The following is an 18,549-nucleotide window of genomic DNA, read 5'->3' on the forward strand; positions in this document are numbered from 1 at the left end:
TCCCTGCCTTGGTATCACATTCAAAACAGGGGTTGCAGTTTGCTTTGCCTTTCTGAAAACTGCCCAGTTTGCACACCATGATAAACCATGATTAATGGTTTATTGCTGTGTTGTCTAACTCCTTTAAGTTCAAAGCACAATCCCTAGCTAAACATGACATCCAAGCAAACCATGATCTCCAAGTCCTGACTTTGCCTACAAGTTGTGGTTTCTTGTGAGTCAAACCATGTTCCCTGGGTTTAGATGCAGTGCTAAACCACAGGCCATAGTTTGTATCTTCCAGGGCAAGCAGATGCAAAAACTGCTCGTGCATGGTAAAAACCATGCAAATATACATGGGCTGAGATTTCTGACAGACAAGTCTACTTCTGGCCTCACTCACAATTGGGGTGTCCGCTCTTATTCCACACAGAACGTTACGGAAGGGGGCAACACCTTCCTTCCTCCAATCTGACTTGTGACCTCATTAGAAAACATGCTTCGATCTGGAGCTATGGTAGTGGATTAAGAGGAGGGAGCAACTCCTTGACTCTTTGCTTTGTGTGTGAAATGTTTAAGGCCGGCGCTGACAATTGACCTCCGAGGGTTTTTTTTCCTATCTAGTACATTCCCCCGCCGCCATGTTCAAGTTCCCTAGCTTTTTTCCTTTAGCAGGGCAGGATCGCTTGGTGTGCTCCTTCAAAGGCTTCTTTCACCTGCTGCTCCTTGCTTAGCTGTTCCTAAAATATACCCAGGCCATTTTTAAACACCTTTGCCTTCATCTCTCCCCATTACGCCTTCTGCTTGGAGGTTCTGTGCTATTTATTCCCTCTCTCCCAACTTCTATAGGCTTCATGGGGAGAGACCACAACTCAGCGATGTCAAAGGTCCCAGATTCCGAGCCCTTGTAGTACGTCTGGTTAAATATTCAAGTTACAGGGCTGGCTGGGAAAGAGCTCGGAATGAGACTCTGGACACCTTCGTTGGAAGTTATGCTGAGCTGAGCACAGGAAAAGCTTGCCCTGTCTCACCGGTGGCTAGGCAGCCTGCTTTCCAAGTTCGTCCATCCGATGTCCCACTTTCTGTATCCATGCAAAGGTTGCTGTTGTTGTTTAGTCATTTAGTCGTGTCCGACTCTTTGTGACACCATGGACCAGAGCACGCCAGGCACTTCTGTCTTCCACTGCCTCTCGCAGTTTGGTCAAACTCATGCTGGTAGCTTTGAGAACACTGTCCAACCACCTCGTCCTCTGTTGTCCCCTTCTCCTTGTGTCCTCCATCTGTCCCAACATCAGGGTCTTTTCCAGTGAGTCTTTTCTTCTCAGGAGGTGGCCAAAGTATTGGAGCCTCAGCTTCAGGATCTGTTCTTCCAGTGAGCAATCAGGGCTGATTTCCTTCAGAATGGATAGGTTTGATCTTCTTGCAGTCCATGGGACTCTCCAGAGTCTCCTCCAGCACCATATTTCTAAAGCATCAATTCTTCGGCGATCAGCCTTCTTTATGGTCCAGCTCTCACTTCCATACATCACTACTGGGAAAACCATAGCTTTAACTATACGGACCTTTGTTGGCAAGGTGATGTCTCTGCTTTTTAAGATGCTGTCTAGGTTTGTCATTGCTTTTCACCCAAGAAGCAGGCGTCTTTTAATTTCGTGGCTGCTGTCACCATCTGCAGTGATAATGGAGCCCAAGAAAGTAAGAAAACAGGGAGCTGAACCAGAGAGATTCCCATTATATTCATTCGTTGCTCCAGGCTTTTAAGCTGTGGTTCCTGCTTTTGAGAAGGCAACATTCCTTTGGTCCTTATTGGTCAGTGTGAGCAATGGACAGGCAAGGCAGCCTAGAATGGCATTTGGCAGGCTGGCCCTCTGCTTATTCTAACCTCCGTGTGCCCAACATCCTGCTGCCGTCGGATGGTTTCAGATTAGGCTCGTTTGCTCCTTGCTTGTGTGGTTGGTGTGCGGTGTTTGTTTTTCTTTCCTAATCCTTAAATTGAGGTAGATGGCAGAGAGGGAGAACATTGTTGTGTGCTGGGACTGCAGCCCAGGGCTTGCTGCTCTGTGGTTGGAAATCAGAAATCTTACAAACTTCTGGACAAAGCAGATCCTGCAACTTTCTAGCAAGCAAGTTTTTCAGGCCCAGACCTTTGCTCACAGTTTTACCATTAGGTTTGCATTGCACTGCACAGGCATGCATAAAAGTCTTCCATCATAGGTCAAAGGTAAAGGGACCCATGGACATAGGCGACTATGGGGTTGTGGGGCTCATCTCGCTTTCAGGCCGAGGGAGCTGGCGTTTCTCCACAGACAGCTTTCTGGGCCATGTGGCCAGCATGACTAAACCGCTTCTGGTGCAACGGGACACCGTGATGGAAACCAGAGTGCACGGAAATGCCATTTACCTTCCTGCCGCAGCGATACCTATTTATCTACTTGCACTGTTGTGTTTTTGAACTGCTAGGTTGGCAGGAGCTGGGACAGAGCAACAGGACACGGGTGGCATTGTGGTCTAAATCACTGAATCTCTTGGGCTTGCCGATCAGAAGGTTGGCGGTTCGAATCCCCACGACGGGGTGAACCTCCATCATATAGGCTCCATGAATCACTTTAAGAATTTCTGCACCCGTAGGACACTGAATGACAGAATCACCGAGTTGGAAGGGACCCCAACCATGATCTAATCCAACTCCCTGCAATGCAGAAATATCAGCCAAAGCATCCATGGGAGATGGCCATCCAACCTCTACTTAAAAACCTCCAAGGAATGAGAGTCCACCACCTCTCCTGGCAGTCTGTTCCACTGTTGAACAGCTCTTACTGTCAGAAAGTTCTTCCTGATATTTAGTCAGAATCTCCTTTCTTGCAACTTAAAGCCATTGGTTCGGGTCCTAACCTCTGGAGCAAGAGAAAACAAGCTTTCCCTCTCTTCCATGTAAGAACCCTGAATATATTGGAGGACGCGGGTGGCGCTGTGGGTTAAACCACAGAGCCTAGGACTTGCCGATCAGAAGCTCCGCGGTTCGAATCCCCGTGACAAGGTGAGCTCCCGTTGCTCGATCCCTGCTCCTGCCAACCTAGCAATTCGAAAGCACGTCAAAGTGCAAGTAGATAAATAGGTTCTGCTCCGGTGGGAAGGTAAACGGTGTTTCTGTGCGCTGCTCTGGTTCGCCAGAAGCGGCTTAGTCATGCTGGCCACATGACCCGGAAGCTGTACACCCACTCCCTCAACCAATAAACTGAGATGAGCGCCACAACCCCAGAGTCAGCCACGACTGGACCTAATGGTCAGGGGTCCCTATCTCCTCTCAGCCGCCTCTTTTCCAGGCTCCTTCAACCATTCCTCATAAGGCTTGGTTTTTAACACGTTGCCATTGTGATTGTATTCCATACTACAAAAGGAAGTATGGAAAACAGACCTGCTCTGTGGACATGCAAGTGAGATCCAAGCTTGTTCTCAAAGCACTAAACTACGGTTTACTGTTGCTTCTGAACACAGCCATTGCCTAACATTCAGGTGCTCCTTCCTGTTTCACAGCCCTTTAAGTTCCTCCATGATGTAGTCATCTTTTTTTAAAGAAAAGTTAGAAAAAAAAACAAGGGACAGAAAATGACTTGTTTCCCCACCGTTGATTACATTGTACAAGCAGTAAACCTGCGTTCTGCGCCACTGTGCCAATGGCCCACTTCAATTAACATGCCAGCATGGTGCGTATTTCTTCCTTCTTTAAAAAGCCCTAAGGTGATCTTGCAATGTGCTCTGCATCTAAATCACCTGAGGTCTGAGGTTAATGTCCGCAGCGTACAACTCATTAGCTGCGCATTACTGTCCAAGCCAACCCCCCTCCCCCCAACTAACATGATTGATCCAACCACATGCTTAGTCCTGGGACTCGTTCTCAAATGAGAGTTTATTGCAAAAGGAAAGGTCAGCACCTTTGCAGAATGTTCTTTCCGATACATGTTGCAAGCTTTGGCTTTTCGAACTAATCACTGGGGGAAGGGCGGAATGACAACTAATACAGAGCCTCATTAAAAATTGAGAAGAGAGACAGGGAAGGGAGAAAAAGGAAGCTCTGGTGCGGCCAGTTCCTTTCTTCTTAGCTCTGCTTGAGAATATTTTATGCTGCAATAAGCCTTACACCACAACAGATGCTTTGTCCACCTAACCCAATGGCTGCAGCTCTTATGGGTCTCAGACAGGACACTTAATCCATTTAGGGGAGGGACAGTAGGTCTGTGGTAAGAGCATCTTCTCAGTGTGCAGCAGGACCCAAATTCAATTCCCTAGAATTGCTACCGGTATAATAATAATAATAATAATAATAATAATAATAATAATAATAATTTATTATTTATACCCCGCCTATCTGGGTGGTTTCCAACCGAATATTAAAAACAATACAGCATCAGACATTAAAAACTTCCCTAAACAGGGTTGCCTTCAGTTGTCTTTTAAAAGTAAAATAGTTGTTTATTTCTTTGACATCTGATGGGGGGGGCATTCCACAGGACGGGCGCCACTACCAAGAAGGCCCTCTGCCTGGTTCCTTGTAACTTAGCTTCTCGCAGCAAGGGATCTGCCAGAAGGCTCTCGGCGCTGGACCTCAGTGTCCGGGCAGAACAATGGGGGTGGAGACGCTCCTTCAGGTATACTGGGCCGAGGCCGTTTAGGGCTTTAAAGGTCAGCACCAACACTTTGAATTGTGCTCGGAAATGTACTGGGAGCCAATGCAGATCTTTCAGGACCGATGTAAACAACATTGAGCTGGGTAGACCAGTGGTCTGACTCAGTGTAAGGAAACTTCCTATGCTCCTGCAGGTTGTATGTTGTAAAGGGTTCCAAAAACATCTGGTCATGTTGTCATGGATTGGTTGGATGCAGAGGAATGGTGGGAGAAACCAGCTGGGGAACTTCCGGGGGAAGAAGGCCCTGAGCCTGGGGACTGGTGGTGGGACAACGAAGAGGGAGAAGCCTGGGAGGAGGAGGTGTAGGAAGCAGAAGAGGTCACAGGGCTTAGTGAGCAGAGAGAGTCTGTGGCAGATGGAAGTCCAGAAGAAGACCAAGAGGCAGAGGTGAGTCAGACTGGTGAAGAAATACAGGTGGCTTCCTCTCCTGCTGCAAGTAAGCTCCTTTCCCTCCCTCGTCTGCCAGAACCAGAAGAGGCATGAAGAGGATGGAGGGAAGATTGGTGACCCAGTCTCCGATTATTTGGGGGGGAACCCTGGAGAGGAGGGGACTTAAAGCAAGGTCTAAGCTGCAATGCTTCAAAGCATCTTTGTAAATAAGAGGATGGGTCTTCTTTTCCACTAGCTGACCTTTGCAGTGTGACGTGAATTACTGCTAGCTAAGACCAGCGACCAGAAAGGACCACTGCCAACTGAAGCATTGTGCATGAAACATTTATACCTTCCTTTCTTTTTTTAACAAAAACTGCAAATGAAACGGTGATCCAATTACCATCTGGGTAGTGATCGGTCGCTGTTCTTCGAGGCACATGCAACTACATGGGAAATCATGCATATGTGGAGCCCAATTTTAGCCATGAACGCAGAATTCGTCAGAAATCTTGGAAAACTGAGACATCTTGAAAATTGTCCCAGTTTGCTATACACAACCTGCTTTTTGAATCATTGGAAGCACCTCATATTATAGTTACCAGTGGCAGTCACATGTAGATAACCACACTGAACTAAAGACTCTGTGGGAAAGGACTAAATGTGGGTTTTAAATGAACAAACCGTAGCAATCCTGGATTGCTCTTTACAGCAAAAGCTGCCTAAATTTGTCAGGTTCTTCTCTGAAGTCCCAAGAGCTAGAATCATGCGTTTTGGGTTCTTTTAAAGCATAAAAATCATAGCCTTGAAAAGAATCAAAGAATCATAGCCTTGCAAAGAATCCAGTTTGTTTCAGGGGTCCCGGGGAGCACTTGCAAGAATAACAAACAAAACCAACGCCCCAGTTTATTTGTGGTAAGTAACTCCTGGCACTTCATCACAAGATCAGAAGCAGTGACCTCCAAGGAAAAAGCGAAGGGCGCAGGTTGTTTCAAGTTGGAACGACAAACACGAGATGCATACCACACAAAGGGCACCCCAGCCCCAAGCACTACCAAGTGTTATGAAAGCATCACACGTTGGCATCGGCTTTCACTTCTGGGTCCTGTCCAAGATCCATGCCTCTTAAAGCCCTAAATGGGCAAAGAGCTCAATATCCACTGGGACCAACTTTCTCTTGCTAAGCTTCTGCCTTAATCAAGAATGCTGAGTCCGTGGACCCAGGGCAGGGAGAACAGCTGAGGTACCTTGAAGTGCCCATGCGATCGTTGCTAAATATACTGCCACCACCTCCAACCGAGCGGTTGATCATGACAGAATAGAATGCCTGCTGTCCTGAGCATTAATGCAACAACAGCACATTGCATTGACAGACAGCCAAACACCAATTGGGATTTGCAAACTGTTACTCTAGTGGAACCCCATTCTCTTCCATAAAGCGGCCTTTGCCCCAACCGGCTGTTTTGGACTACAAGTGCCATCAGCCTCAGCCAACACAGCTGGGCTGGCGCTGATGTGAGTTGAAGTTCAAAGCAGCAGCTGGAAGTAACCAGCTTGGGCAAATTTTGCTATGAGGAGTTCGGCGCTTTGCTTCTAGGAGCCCATAGGAGGAGGATAAAACCATGACGCAGGGAGCTGGAAAAATGCCTATCATGAACAAAGAGTCCCCGACCGACCCTTAGAAAAAGATGCTCAGATGTGGGGGTAATTTAAACATATCCATAGGAGGCCCTAGATGATCCCACAATGCTCCAGAAACATCTGGAAGAACTATGGGAGCAAAGGTCAGGGTCAATTGTGCAGCGATCAAAATGATCAAGGCAGCAGAACGAAACCCCTGTGAAGAAAAGCTGCAGTGTCTGGGACTTTAAGCAAGCCAGAGGTGACATGAGGGAACCTTATAAAATTATACATGGCATGGAAAGAGTGGGTCCAGAAAAGCTCTTCTTCCTCTCCTGTATCACTAGAGCTTGTGCACATAGAACGAAGCCGAAGGTTGGAAGATTCAGGACAGAGAAAAGAAAAGTAGAAGAAGAGTTCGGATTTGATATCCCGCTTTATCACTACCCTAAGGTGTCTCAAAGCGGCTAACATTCTCCTTTCCCTTCCTCCCTCATAACAAACACTCCGGGAGGTGAGTGGGGCTGAGAGACTTCAGAGAAGTGTGACTGGCCCAAGGTCACCCAGCAGCTGCATGTGGAGGAGCGGAGACGAGAACCCGGTTCCCCAGATTACGAGATTACCGCTCTTAACCACTACACCACACTGGCTCTCAATGGAACTTGCTGGCTCTCAATGGAACTTGTTCCCATGGTGGCAGTGATGGCCACCCCACTTGGGCTGCTTCAAAAAGAGGATCTGACAAATTTGTTGTCCCAAACCCCCATAATACCTGGCAGAAAGTTCCCACTGGTGTACACAGCCCCAAAACGTACCATGTCGGAGAGCTCCTGGAACAACCAAGCCGTGGTCCATCAACGTGGGCAGCTGAGCAGACACGGCACCTCTGTTCTGCTTCCCTTTTATACCTTGCATGCTGACTGCCACATCTGGGCTTGATGAGGCTTGTGACCCTCACCTATCCTGAGCCTAGTCCAGCTGGGGAAGCTCAGCTGCCTGCCTCAGCCTCCTGGAGCGCCCTTCTCGCTCCTCCCTCAGAATGCTCAGAAGGTAAAAGCTAAAGGACCCCTGGACAGTTAAGTCCAGTCAAAGGTGACTATGGGGTGCAGCATTCGTCCACAGGCAACTTTCCAGGTCATGTGGCCAACATGACTGAACCGCTTCTGGTGCAACGGGGCATCGTGACGGAAACCAGAGCGCACGGAAACGCCATTTACCTTCCCACCGGAGCGGTACCTATTTATCTACTTGCACTGGTGTGCTTTCAAACTGCTAGGTTGGCAGAAGCTGGGACAGAGCAATGGGAGATCACCCTGTCACGGGGATTCAAACTGCTGAACTTCTGAGCGGCAAGCCCAAGAGGGAAGGCCTGTGGACAGAATGAGGAATTTGTTACCTTTTCTGCGAGCCAGCCGAGGTGCCTGATCTCTTGAGATCCAGCAATTCCTGCTTTGCCCAGCTGATCTTTGACCTCCGATATGGCCTTAGGAATGAGATCGCTGACGCAGGAGTGGATGGAGTGGAACCAGGCCTGCGCTGTGGCGGAATCCTTACTCCTTAGAACCAGGGTGTGCCTGGCATCTGGCGAATGAACTTCTACGAGCCTGCAGGAGGGAAAATAGCAGAATCAGGATAACAGCTGGAGGTTTAGTCTCAAAATATATAGGGTGGCTATTGCAAAGCAGCCCAGTCCTATGAACCTTGCTAGAATACAAGTATTAAATATCCATCTGAGTATCTATCTCACTGCAGGTCATGTTTTGTGCAAATAGCACTATTATATTCTAATAGATTATTGAATATACTTTACAAGTCGTTCCACTTTAAAGTTATGTTTTATTATGATTTTTCGTACTGCATCGGATTATTAGAAGGTGTGCGTTCTTTATTGCATATTTTGTTGCTGCAAACTGCCTTGTGTATATAGGTAGGCTGTATAGAAATTAAAAAGCAAAAAGAAATGAAAATGAAAATACCGCAGGGTGTGGGTCGCAAAGTTTAAATTCTAGTTAGCGAAGTGAAGAGGAAACAAACAAGCCACGAATTATCACAGGCTGGTTGTGGTTGGCTTGAATTAACTAGAACTTGAACAGAACTGGATGTGCTTTGTTCAAAAGTAGAAATGAAAGTTTTCCGCTTCCAAACCTTGTGCTCAAGAGCAGAGAGCCCATCAGGCCAGCAATCGCTGCAGCTCGGTCACGGAAGAGGAAAACATGGGAACTCTCCTCAATGTGCAAGAAGCACCCTGAGCACTTGAGGAAATTGTTGTTATTGGGGAGTGTCTCCAAATAGCAAAGAATATGCTAAAGACAATAAAATAAAATGAACTGGACTCCTTGGCAGGTTTTGAATAAACATGTACAAATTTATTGGGTTAATATAGTGGATAGATAATATAAGGATGTATACAATTTTACAATATGCAGAGAACAATATGAGTTGAGAAATCAGAGAGAGGAGCAGAGGGAAGTCTTGGGGGGAGGGAGAGAGGGAGGGTTTGTTGGGGAGGTGGGAGGGGGGAAAGGGGAGGAAATAATGAAGATGATTAGTATTGATGATTTGTTATGTTGCAATTGTTAATTAAAAAAAACAAATAGCAAAGAATATGCTAGACTTAATGTACATGGTGCTTTACGGAATGACACATGCAAACAGAGGAGGTCACTGCCTGCAAGGCATTTACAGCTGAACTTTTGACAAGTGAGAAAAACCATAGAATCACAGAATTGTAGAGTTGGAAGGGACCCTGAGGATTATCTTGTCCAAACCCCTGCAATGCAGGAATATGCAGCTGTCCCATACGGGAATCGAACCTGCCACCTTGGCATTACCAGCACCATGCTCTAACCAACTGAGCTATCCATGCATCAATAACAAACACCACTATGGACTAGTAGCAGGTGTCCAGGACTTCAGGTAGTGTCTCCAGTTGCCTGGGATTGAACGCAGGACCTTCTGCATGCAAACCAGAAGCTCTCCCAGTGAGCTGTGGCCCTACCACATACAGAAGTTTCCCTACCCATCCTGTCCGGATAAATACATTGATATACTGGGCACAGTCGCCGAGGTGCTGCGCAAACGTTTTGCAAGCAGAGCGCGTTTGCCAAACGGACGGGACAGCTCCGATTTGAAAAGGGCTTAAAACGTGTTACGCTCTTTGGCAACCTGCCTTCTGAAAGGCAACATTATGTTTATCTGCTATTTGGCGATAAAAGTTCCCTTTTCCACTCTCCCTGGCCTAGAAATATTTCAGGCAGTGCCACAGCTGTGTTTATCCTCACACGCCACCGCAGTTATGCAAACACAGCGTGCGGAATGGCTTTCGATAAAACCCACACCAGCCCAAAGGAATGGCACGTTTAAGCGCGAGGTGGCTGCCATGATACACACAGGAATGGTATCACGTTTTCTCAGGGGCTGTTTGGCTAACTTTGCAAAAACAAAGAGTCCGAGTTGCCAGTGGTCATTTCCCAGCATTCCTCCTTTCACTTCCAAAATATTTCCTGTCTCCGACATGCATTTAGCCCTCCCATAATCAGGCGAAGAGCCTAACAGGGCCTTGTTGCTCTCCCCAGCGAGCTTTGGCTGGCACAGTCATGATACTCCTTTAGGCGCCAGGCAATAAACAACTATTTTACTTTTAAAAGACAACTGAAGGCGGCCCTGTTTAGGGATGTTTTTAATGTCTGATGCTGTATTGTCTTTAATATTCAGTTGGAAGCCGCCCAGAGTGGCTGGGGAAACTCAGCCAGATGGGCGGGGTATAAATAATACATTATTATTATTATTATTATTATTATTATTATTATTATTATTATTATTATTATACGAGGCCTTTGGCTGATTGATATCCAGCACCCTTTTAAAAATGTGTTGGGGGAGGGACAGGGGATTACTGGGTTTTTCTTGTTTTTATTTTCATTATGTATTTTGTGTTTATAGATTGCAATTTTATGTGGTTGTACTGCCCTGAGACCTGCAGGCATAGGGCAGTATACAAATTTAAATTGTTGTTGTCGAACGGACAACATAATGGCAAACAGGATTTAACATATGCAACTGCAAATTACAATCGTAGCCTCCCTAGTCCATAGCAGAACCATTTCAGCTTTCTATTATTGGTTTCTTTCTTTAAAAATGCCCATTGTTATAACATGGTGCATTTAGTTTCTGTTCTCCTGGCTGCATCAAACAAACACCTAACTCTGGCCTGTGCGAGTGCCTTGTATGGCGCTGTGGTCTAAACCACTGGACCTCTTGGGCTTGCTGATTGGAAGGTTGGCGGTCCGAATCCCCGCGACAGGGTGCGCTCCCATTGCTCTGTCCCACCTCCTGCCAACCTAGCAGTTTGAAAGCACAAAAGCACAAGTAGATAAATAGGTACCCTGGCGGCGGGAAGGTAAACAGCGTTTCTGTGCGCTCTGGTTTCTGCCATGGTGCCCCGTTGCTCCAGAAGCGGTTTAGTCAGGCTGGCTAGATGACCTGGAAAGCTGTCTGTGGACAAACGCCGGCTCCCTCGGCCTGAAAGCGAGATGAGTGCCGCAACCCCATGGTCGCCTTTGACTGGACTTCACCGTCCAGGGGTCCCTTTAAGGAAGCCCATCTCCAGCCACACTCACTGCAGCTCCCACAGCCTCACCCCAACACTCACACACACAAAGGGGGTGATCCCATGGCAAAATCTGCTGGGATGACCAGCGGAGGACGCAGCGGATGTCCGGCTGCACCAGCTGATTCTTGCTCCGCCAAGCTCAGAAATCTCAAGTCCCCAAGCCTGACTCAGCCAAAGAGAAGCCAACATAACTTGCTCATCCCAGCTCAGCCAATGTAAGCACCAAAAAAAGGGGTGCAGGATCAGAGAGGGGGGCAGCTTAGGCTGAATCCTAAATCAATTCAGCTCCAACTTGACAAAGGACACTTTGTCAATGCTTGGTCAATGCTTGCTTTCCCTCTTGTCAATGTTCGTGCAGAGAAGCGGCAACAGCTCCACTGCAGAATGGGTTTTCGATCCGGGGTTAACTTTTCGCTGGCTTAATTTACACCATCTTGCTTTGGACCAGCTCCTTGCACACAGGATTGCTCCAACACACAAACACACACACAATATTTAGGTTTTAAAACGTCATTTCATACCATGGCTGCACCACGGTCGTCTTCAGGTTTTTTAAAACTTCCGTATATGGATGCAAGCTGTACTTCAAAGTTGTGTCAAAGACGATTTCCAGACGTATTATTATGCACATAGCTGAAGTGTATAGGCTCTGTCAGCCGGCTGATTTTGCTTTTATGGGCATGGATGGCCAAGTTACTTTGCTAGGGAGCATGAACATGTCATGGGCTGCGTTCTAAAATAGCAGAGCACTTCTCATCGGAGCAGCGAGGTATGCTCAGGGACATTGACGCAAGACAAAATAACAAACTCCGTGCCAGGAACATTATGCAGATTAAGCAGCAGATTTGCATCGCTTGTACAAACCATTTGTTTTGATTCCAATATTTGAGATTTCCCTGGGTGGGTTCCTCTTCTATACGCTCCCTGAGCAGAACATCTGAAGCAGAAACTTGAATATCTTTCCTATTATTCTACCTTTCTTTCCCTAAGTAAAATGTCCAAAAAAGGTACTATCTGATAACTGAATAGAGGAAACAAGCCACATTCTGCAAGGGGAGGCATGTATAGGGTCTTAAAAAACAACAACCCTGTAAGGATTGAGGCCTGAAATTGGACAGGTTCCTTATGAACATTAAGAAGTCCTCTGCTGGATCAGACATCACTGGGGGGCTGCAGGGAGACTCCCCCCACAAAAGGCCACAGGATGCCAACTTTTGTCTTACAGGAATTGTCTGGACTGTATGCGTGTGTCTGTGGTGATGAAATGCTGCGCAATTCAACATCCTATATTTTAGGCCCCATCTACACTTCACATTTAAAGCAGTATCATACCACTTTTATGGCTTCCCCCAAAGACTTCTGGGAACTGTACTTTGTTCTGAGAGTTGCCAAGAGATAACCTACCCCCAATCCAATTTCCCCCACAGAACTACAATTCCCAGAATGGCTTAACCGTCAATCCCTGTCCCCCCAGGGAACTTTGGGAATTATAGTTCTGTGACAGGAACAGAGGTCTCCTAACAACTCTCAGGACCCTTAGCAAACTACAGCTCCCAGGATTCTTGGGGGGAAGCAAGGGGTGTTTAAAGTGGTATCAGAGTGCAGACGGGGTCTTGCTGCGATGATTCCTCATGCCCCCCAAGGAAAGAGAGGAGGCAGAGAAGTAATGGATTAGGGAGAGATCCTAACCCAGCCTTTCTCAACCTGTGGGTCCCCAGATGTTGTTGAACTACAACTCCCATCACCCCTAGCTAGCAAGGCCAGAGCTCAGGGATGATGGGAGTTGTAGTCCAACAACATCTGGGGACCCACAGGTTGAGAATCACTGTGGACCTAACCCAAATGCGGCTCTGGCTTTTTCTGGAACCGAAAATGATTTCATCCATCAATCTCCACCGAGAATGTTGTTGCCAATATTTTAACTAGACTCGTTGACATCGCATAAGCTGCAGTTATGTCTTGATTTGGGCTGGAGGAGCTACAGAAGCTGCGGGGGTCTCTTAAAGTGTTTTTGCAAGACCTTCTCCCCTCATTTGGGGGAATACAGGACACAGAAAGGTTTCGCACGGCGTCTGATGTCAACTGAGAGCTCAGAGTTTCCACAGGAAATAAATGCCACAAGAACTGATAAACCCTCTTTTAATGTGTGGGAGACTCAAAACTACTTGTTTCCTGCAGATAGCAAAGGTTATTCATGACGGTGTGAGCTCTTATCTAAAACAGAGCATTGTCTCACACCTGAGCGAGATTGAAGCTCTCTTTCCCCAGGGTCTGAAAGTCATGGTCTGTTTTGAAGCCCTAAGAGCCCAGGCTTGGCTCCATTCGTGGCAAAAGCATCAATGATGGATTGGAGGAAGAGGGCACCATCCTCAATTTATTGTCATCCAATTAGTCTCTGAGGTTCTTGCCACCGCAGTGGATGGAGCAAAGGGCCAGGTAAGGACAATTCTCAGAAGAGAGGCTGATTATTAAACCACTCTGACGACTGTAGCTCTGTGAGAGGAGTAAGGGGCTATTGACAATCCTCAGCATCCTTTTTGTTGTTGTTTAGTCATTTAGTCGTGTCCGACTCTTCATGACCCCATGGACTAGAGCATGCCAGGCACTCCTGTCTTCCACTGCCTCCCACAGTTTGGTCAAACTCATGCTGGTAGCTTCAAGAACACTGTCCAACCATCTCATCCTCTGCCATCCCCTTCTCCTTGTGCCCTCCATCTTTCCCAACATCAGGGTCTTTTCCAGGGAGTCTTCTCTTCTCCTGAGGTGGCCAAAGTATTGGAGCCTCAGCTTCAGGATCTGTCCTTCCAGTGAGCACTCAGGGCCAATTTCCTTCAGAATGGATAGGTTTGATCTTCTTGCAGTCCATGGGACTCTCAAGAGTCTCCTCCAACACCATAATTCAAAAGCATCAATTCTTCGGTGATCAGTCTTCTTTATGGTCCAGCTCTCACTTCCATACATCACTACTGGGAAAACCATAGCTTTAACTATACGGACCTTTGTTGGCAAGGTGATTTCTCTGCTTTTTAAGATGCTGTCATCGCTTTTCTCCCAAGAAGCAGGTGTCTTTTAATTTCGTGACTGCTGTCACCATCTGCAGTGATCATGGAGCCCAAGAAAGTAAAATCTCTCACGGCCTCTATTTCTTCCCGCAAACTATTGTTCTCAGGATTGGGGTTTTTTTTGGGGGGTGGGGGGTTATAGATGTTTAAAGTGGTATCACAGTGCTTTAAATTTAGGATGTGGATGTGGCCGCAGCTGAGCCAAGGATTTCCGCAAGGATTTGAGAAATCCAGCTGTTCCGCTGTCGAAGTCACGAGAACGACTGCTTTCCATGCTCCTAGCCCTCTCCCTAAACTTGAAAAACTTCAGCTTTCAAGCCCCCTTCAGACAGAGAAGTGTTGAAAGCCAGCGAACTTGCAGCCAATTTCTTTAAAAGCCTCTGTACTGGGTAGGAACAAAAAGCTCATTGATGTGATATTGGGGGGGGGGGTTGAATATTCTCCTTCCCCTGACTTCATTGGTTTCTTTTATTTCTTTTTGGTTAGCAACTGCGAGAGAGACAATGGCGTTGAGCTGCCCTGTGCTGGGGTGCAGCTGGTTCCACAGATGTTTAAAATAGGGACCAACAAGCTCGCCCTATTTTTAGCGCCAGGAAGCAAAGGACCATGGAAGTACTGTGTGCCGTTCTGCCTTTCTCACTTCCCTAGTGAGCAGAAGGTTCCCAAGCCAAGGCGATTCAAAATAATATGAGGATTTTAGGCCCTCCGCCTTATCAAGGCTCTACATCTTGTAACCCTAGGGCAGGCCCTCCAGATGTTTTGGGACTACAACTCCCATCATCCCTAGCTAGCAGGACCCGTGGTCAGGGATGATGGGAGTTGTAGTCCCAAAACATCTGGAGGGCCGAGTTTGCCTATGCCTGCCCTAGGGCCTTCTCCCCTTGCCCGTTTCCTTTCTAGAGGTACCCATTTCTAGAGGTACCCATTACACGGAGCAATGGATCCAAACTACAAGAAAGAAGATTCCACCTAAACATTAGGAAGAACTTCCTGACAGTAAGAGCTGTTCGACAGTGGAATTTGCTGCCAAGGAGTGTGGTGGAGTCTCCTTCTTTGGAGGTCTTTAAGCAGAGGCTTGACAACCATATGTCAGGAGTGCTCTGATGGTGTTTCCTGCTTGGCAGGGGGTTGGACTCAATGGCCCAACTCTATGATTCTATGATTCTACTCCTGTCTCAAAACCTTAGATGAGATTCTCTTGCAAACCACCTCCAGTTTTAGCTCCTGATCCATCTTCCATTTCTCCACCACTCATTGTTGCTTCAGATCAGGGGTTGGCAAGGTTTACCTTGCTTGGGCCAGTTCTCTCCAGCGGAGATCCCTCCATGGGCCGGATCGCGTACCACGGCCGCAATTTTCAGCATCTGAGCAGATGCGATTTCTGGCACCGCAGAAGCAAGTCCCCACGGACTTAAACAACCCCCGTGGGCTGCTTGTGGCCCGTGGGCCTTAGGTCGCCTACCCTGCTTCAGATCCTTGCTTTTTACCCCATCACGTTCTTTCTCCCCATCCGCTAATTCCTTTAACCACCTGCTCCTGTCTCATCCCCCACCACCACTTCCATACAACACAGCGCAATCCTCTCCTCCCAAAATTAACGTTGGCAGCGTCCTTCCAGGTGCAGTTGGAATGTTCTCAATCATGCCGTGGCATCTTCCCGGCTCAGCCAGTTTGCTGAATGCAGGCTTCATTGCCGGAAGCGCAATGCACTGCACAAACGGCTAGTTTCACTGCGTAGAAGAGGAATTTGCCTAAAACGTAACGTTCTTTCTTTCCAGATCTACAGCAGCGTCAAGCAATTTCAACAGCAGATCAGCTGGCCTGGAGAAGCTTCAAGTATGACCCAGTCAGGTGATTTATAGGAGCATCATGGGTACCATTACAGTGGTACCTCAGGTTACAGACGCTTCAGGTTACAGACTCCGCTAACCCAGAAATAGTACCTCGGGTTAAGAACTTTGCTTCAGGATGAGAACAGAAATCATGCAGTGGTGGTGCGGCGGCAACGGAAGGCCCCATTAGCTAAAGTAGTATCTCAGGTTAAGAACAGTTTCAGGTTAAGAACGGACCTCCAGAACGAATTGTTCTTAACCAGAGGTACCACTGTATTAGGCTTTGGGTGTGGTACTTCTGGGGATAAGGCAGGGCTGGGTAAACTATATTCCCTGTAAATGTACCAGATATGCTCATGTTCTATGTGGGTTTCTCGTGATCACTGTGAGAGCTGCAGGCTGCTCTACGTGGACTTTTTTCTGAACCAGTAGAGATCCTCTTATGCTTTCATAGTGAAACAAACGTGGTCGAATGACGATGTAGCTGTGGCATGCATTCTCCCCGCCCTTGCCCCCACTTAGAAATATTATCTGTGTAAGAAAAAAGGGATGTTGGAAGCATCCTTCTGTGAGTCATAAGAAAGTTGCCCAGCTTTGAAAAGGCTAGGTATAGTTTTAAGAAGTGTATTTGCTCGTACTCTTTCCCGATATGAGCCAAAAAAAAGCTTCCCAAACCTGTTGCATGGCGAAGTCTTTGCAGAACACCCAAGAGATTCCTGAACAGTGGGGTTGTTACAGGATGACAACATGGGAATTTTCACCCAATTAAGATAATCTGGTAAAATGTGTTCATCTGATTCACTTCAGCCAGCAGAAATCACACCCTCTCGTTAGCACACTAGAATTGTGTGAATTCTTATATACTTTAAGGCCTAGAACAGGCATCCCCAACCTGCGACCCTCCAGATGTTTTGGCCTACAACTCCCATGATCCCTAGCTAACAGGACCAGTGGTCAGGGATGATGGGAATTGTAGTCCAAAACATCTGGAGGGCTGAAGGTTGGGGATGCCTGGCCTAGAACAAAGATCTGGTGTATAGACTTCCACGTGTGAGCAAGAACAGCCGGCTGGATCAGGTAAGTTGCCCATTGAGTCCAGCATCCTGTTCTCATAGCGGCCAACCAGATGGTCATCTGTCATGGATGCTTTGGCTGAGATTCCTGCTTTGCGGGGGGTTGGACTAGATGACCGCAGGGTTCCCTTCCAACTCTATGATTCTATGATTTACTGTACTTTGTTTCTTTGTTTAAACTAAGTAATTGTCTTTCTTAGTATATTATAAAAAAGATGCTTTGCAATGGGCGTGCATTTTTGTATATCTATGAATAAGAATCAATAAATCAGCTAATTAAAAATTGGAATATTAATATTCAAAATGGAGTATATGTAGAGCCACAAATACATTCCATAAGGTTGATTTGGGTGTACCTGAGTTTCTATGAATTCTGGATACACACACAGATATTATTATTATTATTATTATTAATAATAATATTTGTAGCAGTATTGGTATTTAAGAATAATAATAATAAATAGTGAAGGTGTAATGATTTGTAAGTGTATATGTATATGTATTATTATTGTTATTGTTATTATTATTATTACTATTACTATTATCATCATCATCATTGTTGTTATTATTATTTTGTATAGGGATCATCCACACTTCTGTTTATCCCATGAATCCAAGAGGTTCTTCTTTTGTTCCATGGATTTCCCCCAGGAAAACCCACTGCTTACCGCTGAATCAGAACAAATGTCAATCGGGTTTCTTGTGCATTGACCTTCGTTCCGATTCAGCAGTACATTGCGGGCTTTCCTAAAGAAAGCAGCAAGACGGAACTAAATCCGCTCAGACCTGTGACTAGAAATCAAAAGACAAATGGAATAAACCATAGAACAAACAGAAGTGTGGCTCAGCCCCCGGTTGAAGAGGTTGGTGCTTCTTTTGATCTGGCGCTTTTGCGTAAGTGCATATTATCTCCCCCCCTCCAAAAGTCAAACACCTTCCCCCTGCCCCCCCAACTTCCCCAGCAACGCCCATTACCTGTTTTCCGGGTCCGACACGGCCATGTTCCGCGTAACGTAGCACATTTTGAGCGGGATCGTCTTCTTGTCTCTGTGGATGGAGAGGGACAGCTGAGACAGGGGGTCGGTGGACGCGTTCCCCAGCCGCGGAGATTCGGGTGGGGGGGTCTCCCAGCCGATTTCGGAAACCGGAGACCCTTTCTTGACGTAGGGGGTGGCTTCCCTCATGTACTTCACTGTAGAAAAGAAGCAAAGAAGGAGAATGAAGGGTGAGTAAGCGAAAAAATGTTCCAAGAGCCAAACACTCCTTTGCTGAAGCACTAGACCACGAGTAACTCATGTGGTTCCCTGCTCCTCCATT

At 46.8% G+C, this 18,549-nt stretch overlaps 1 protein-coding gene and 1 long non-coding RNA gene across 2 annotated transcripts in view; both read right to left on the reverse strand.

Annotated features, from left to right (window-relative positions):
• Positions 1–18,549, reverse strand: part of LOC309539699 — a 357,400-nt gene that overhangs the window by 200,002 nt on the left and 138,849 nt on the right. The gene's annotated exons all lie outside the window — the stretch shown is intronic.
• SNTB1 (syntrophin beta 1) overlaps positions 1–18,549 on the reverse strand; it is a 108,374-nt gene that overhangs the window by 25,877 nt on the left and 63,948 nt on the right. The window contains exons 2-3 of the mRNA XM_082235698.1: positions 18,208–18,424; positions 8,050–8,257 (exon numbers count right to left, since the gene is read on the reverse strand). Coding sequence (XP_082091824.1) covers positions 8,050–8,257; positions 18,208–18,424 — 425 coding nt within the window. The remainder of the gene's footprint in view (positions 1–8,049; positions 8,258–18,207; positions 18,425–18,549) is intronic.

This window comes from Podarcis vaucheri (genome assembly GCF_965113315.1).
Source record: "Podarcis vaucheri genome assembly, chromosome: 8".
Taxonomy (NCBI): domain Eukaryota; kingdom Metazoa; phylum Chordata; class Lepidosauria; order Squamata; family Lacertidae; genus Podarcis; species Podarcis vaucheri.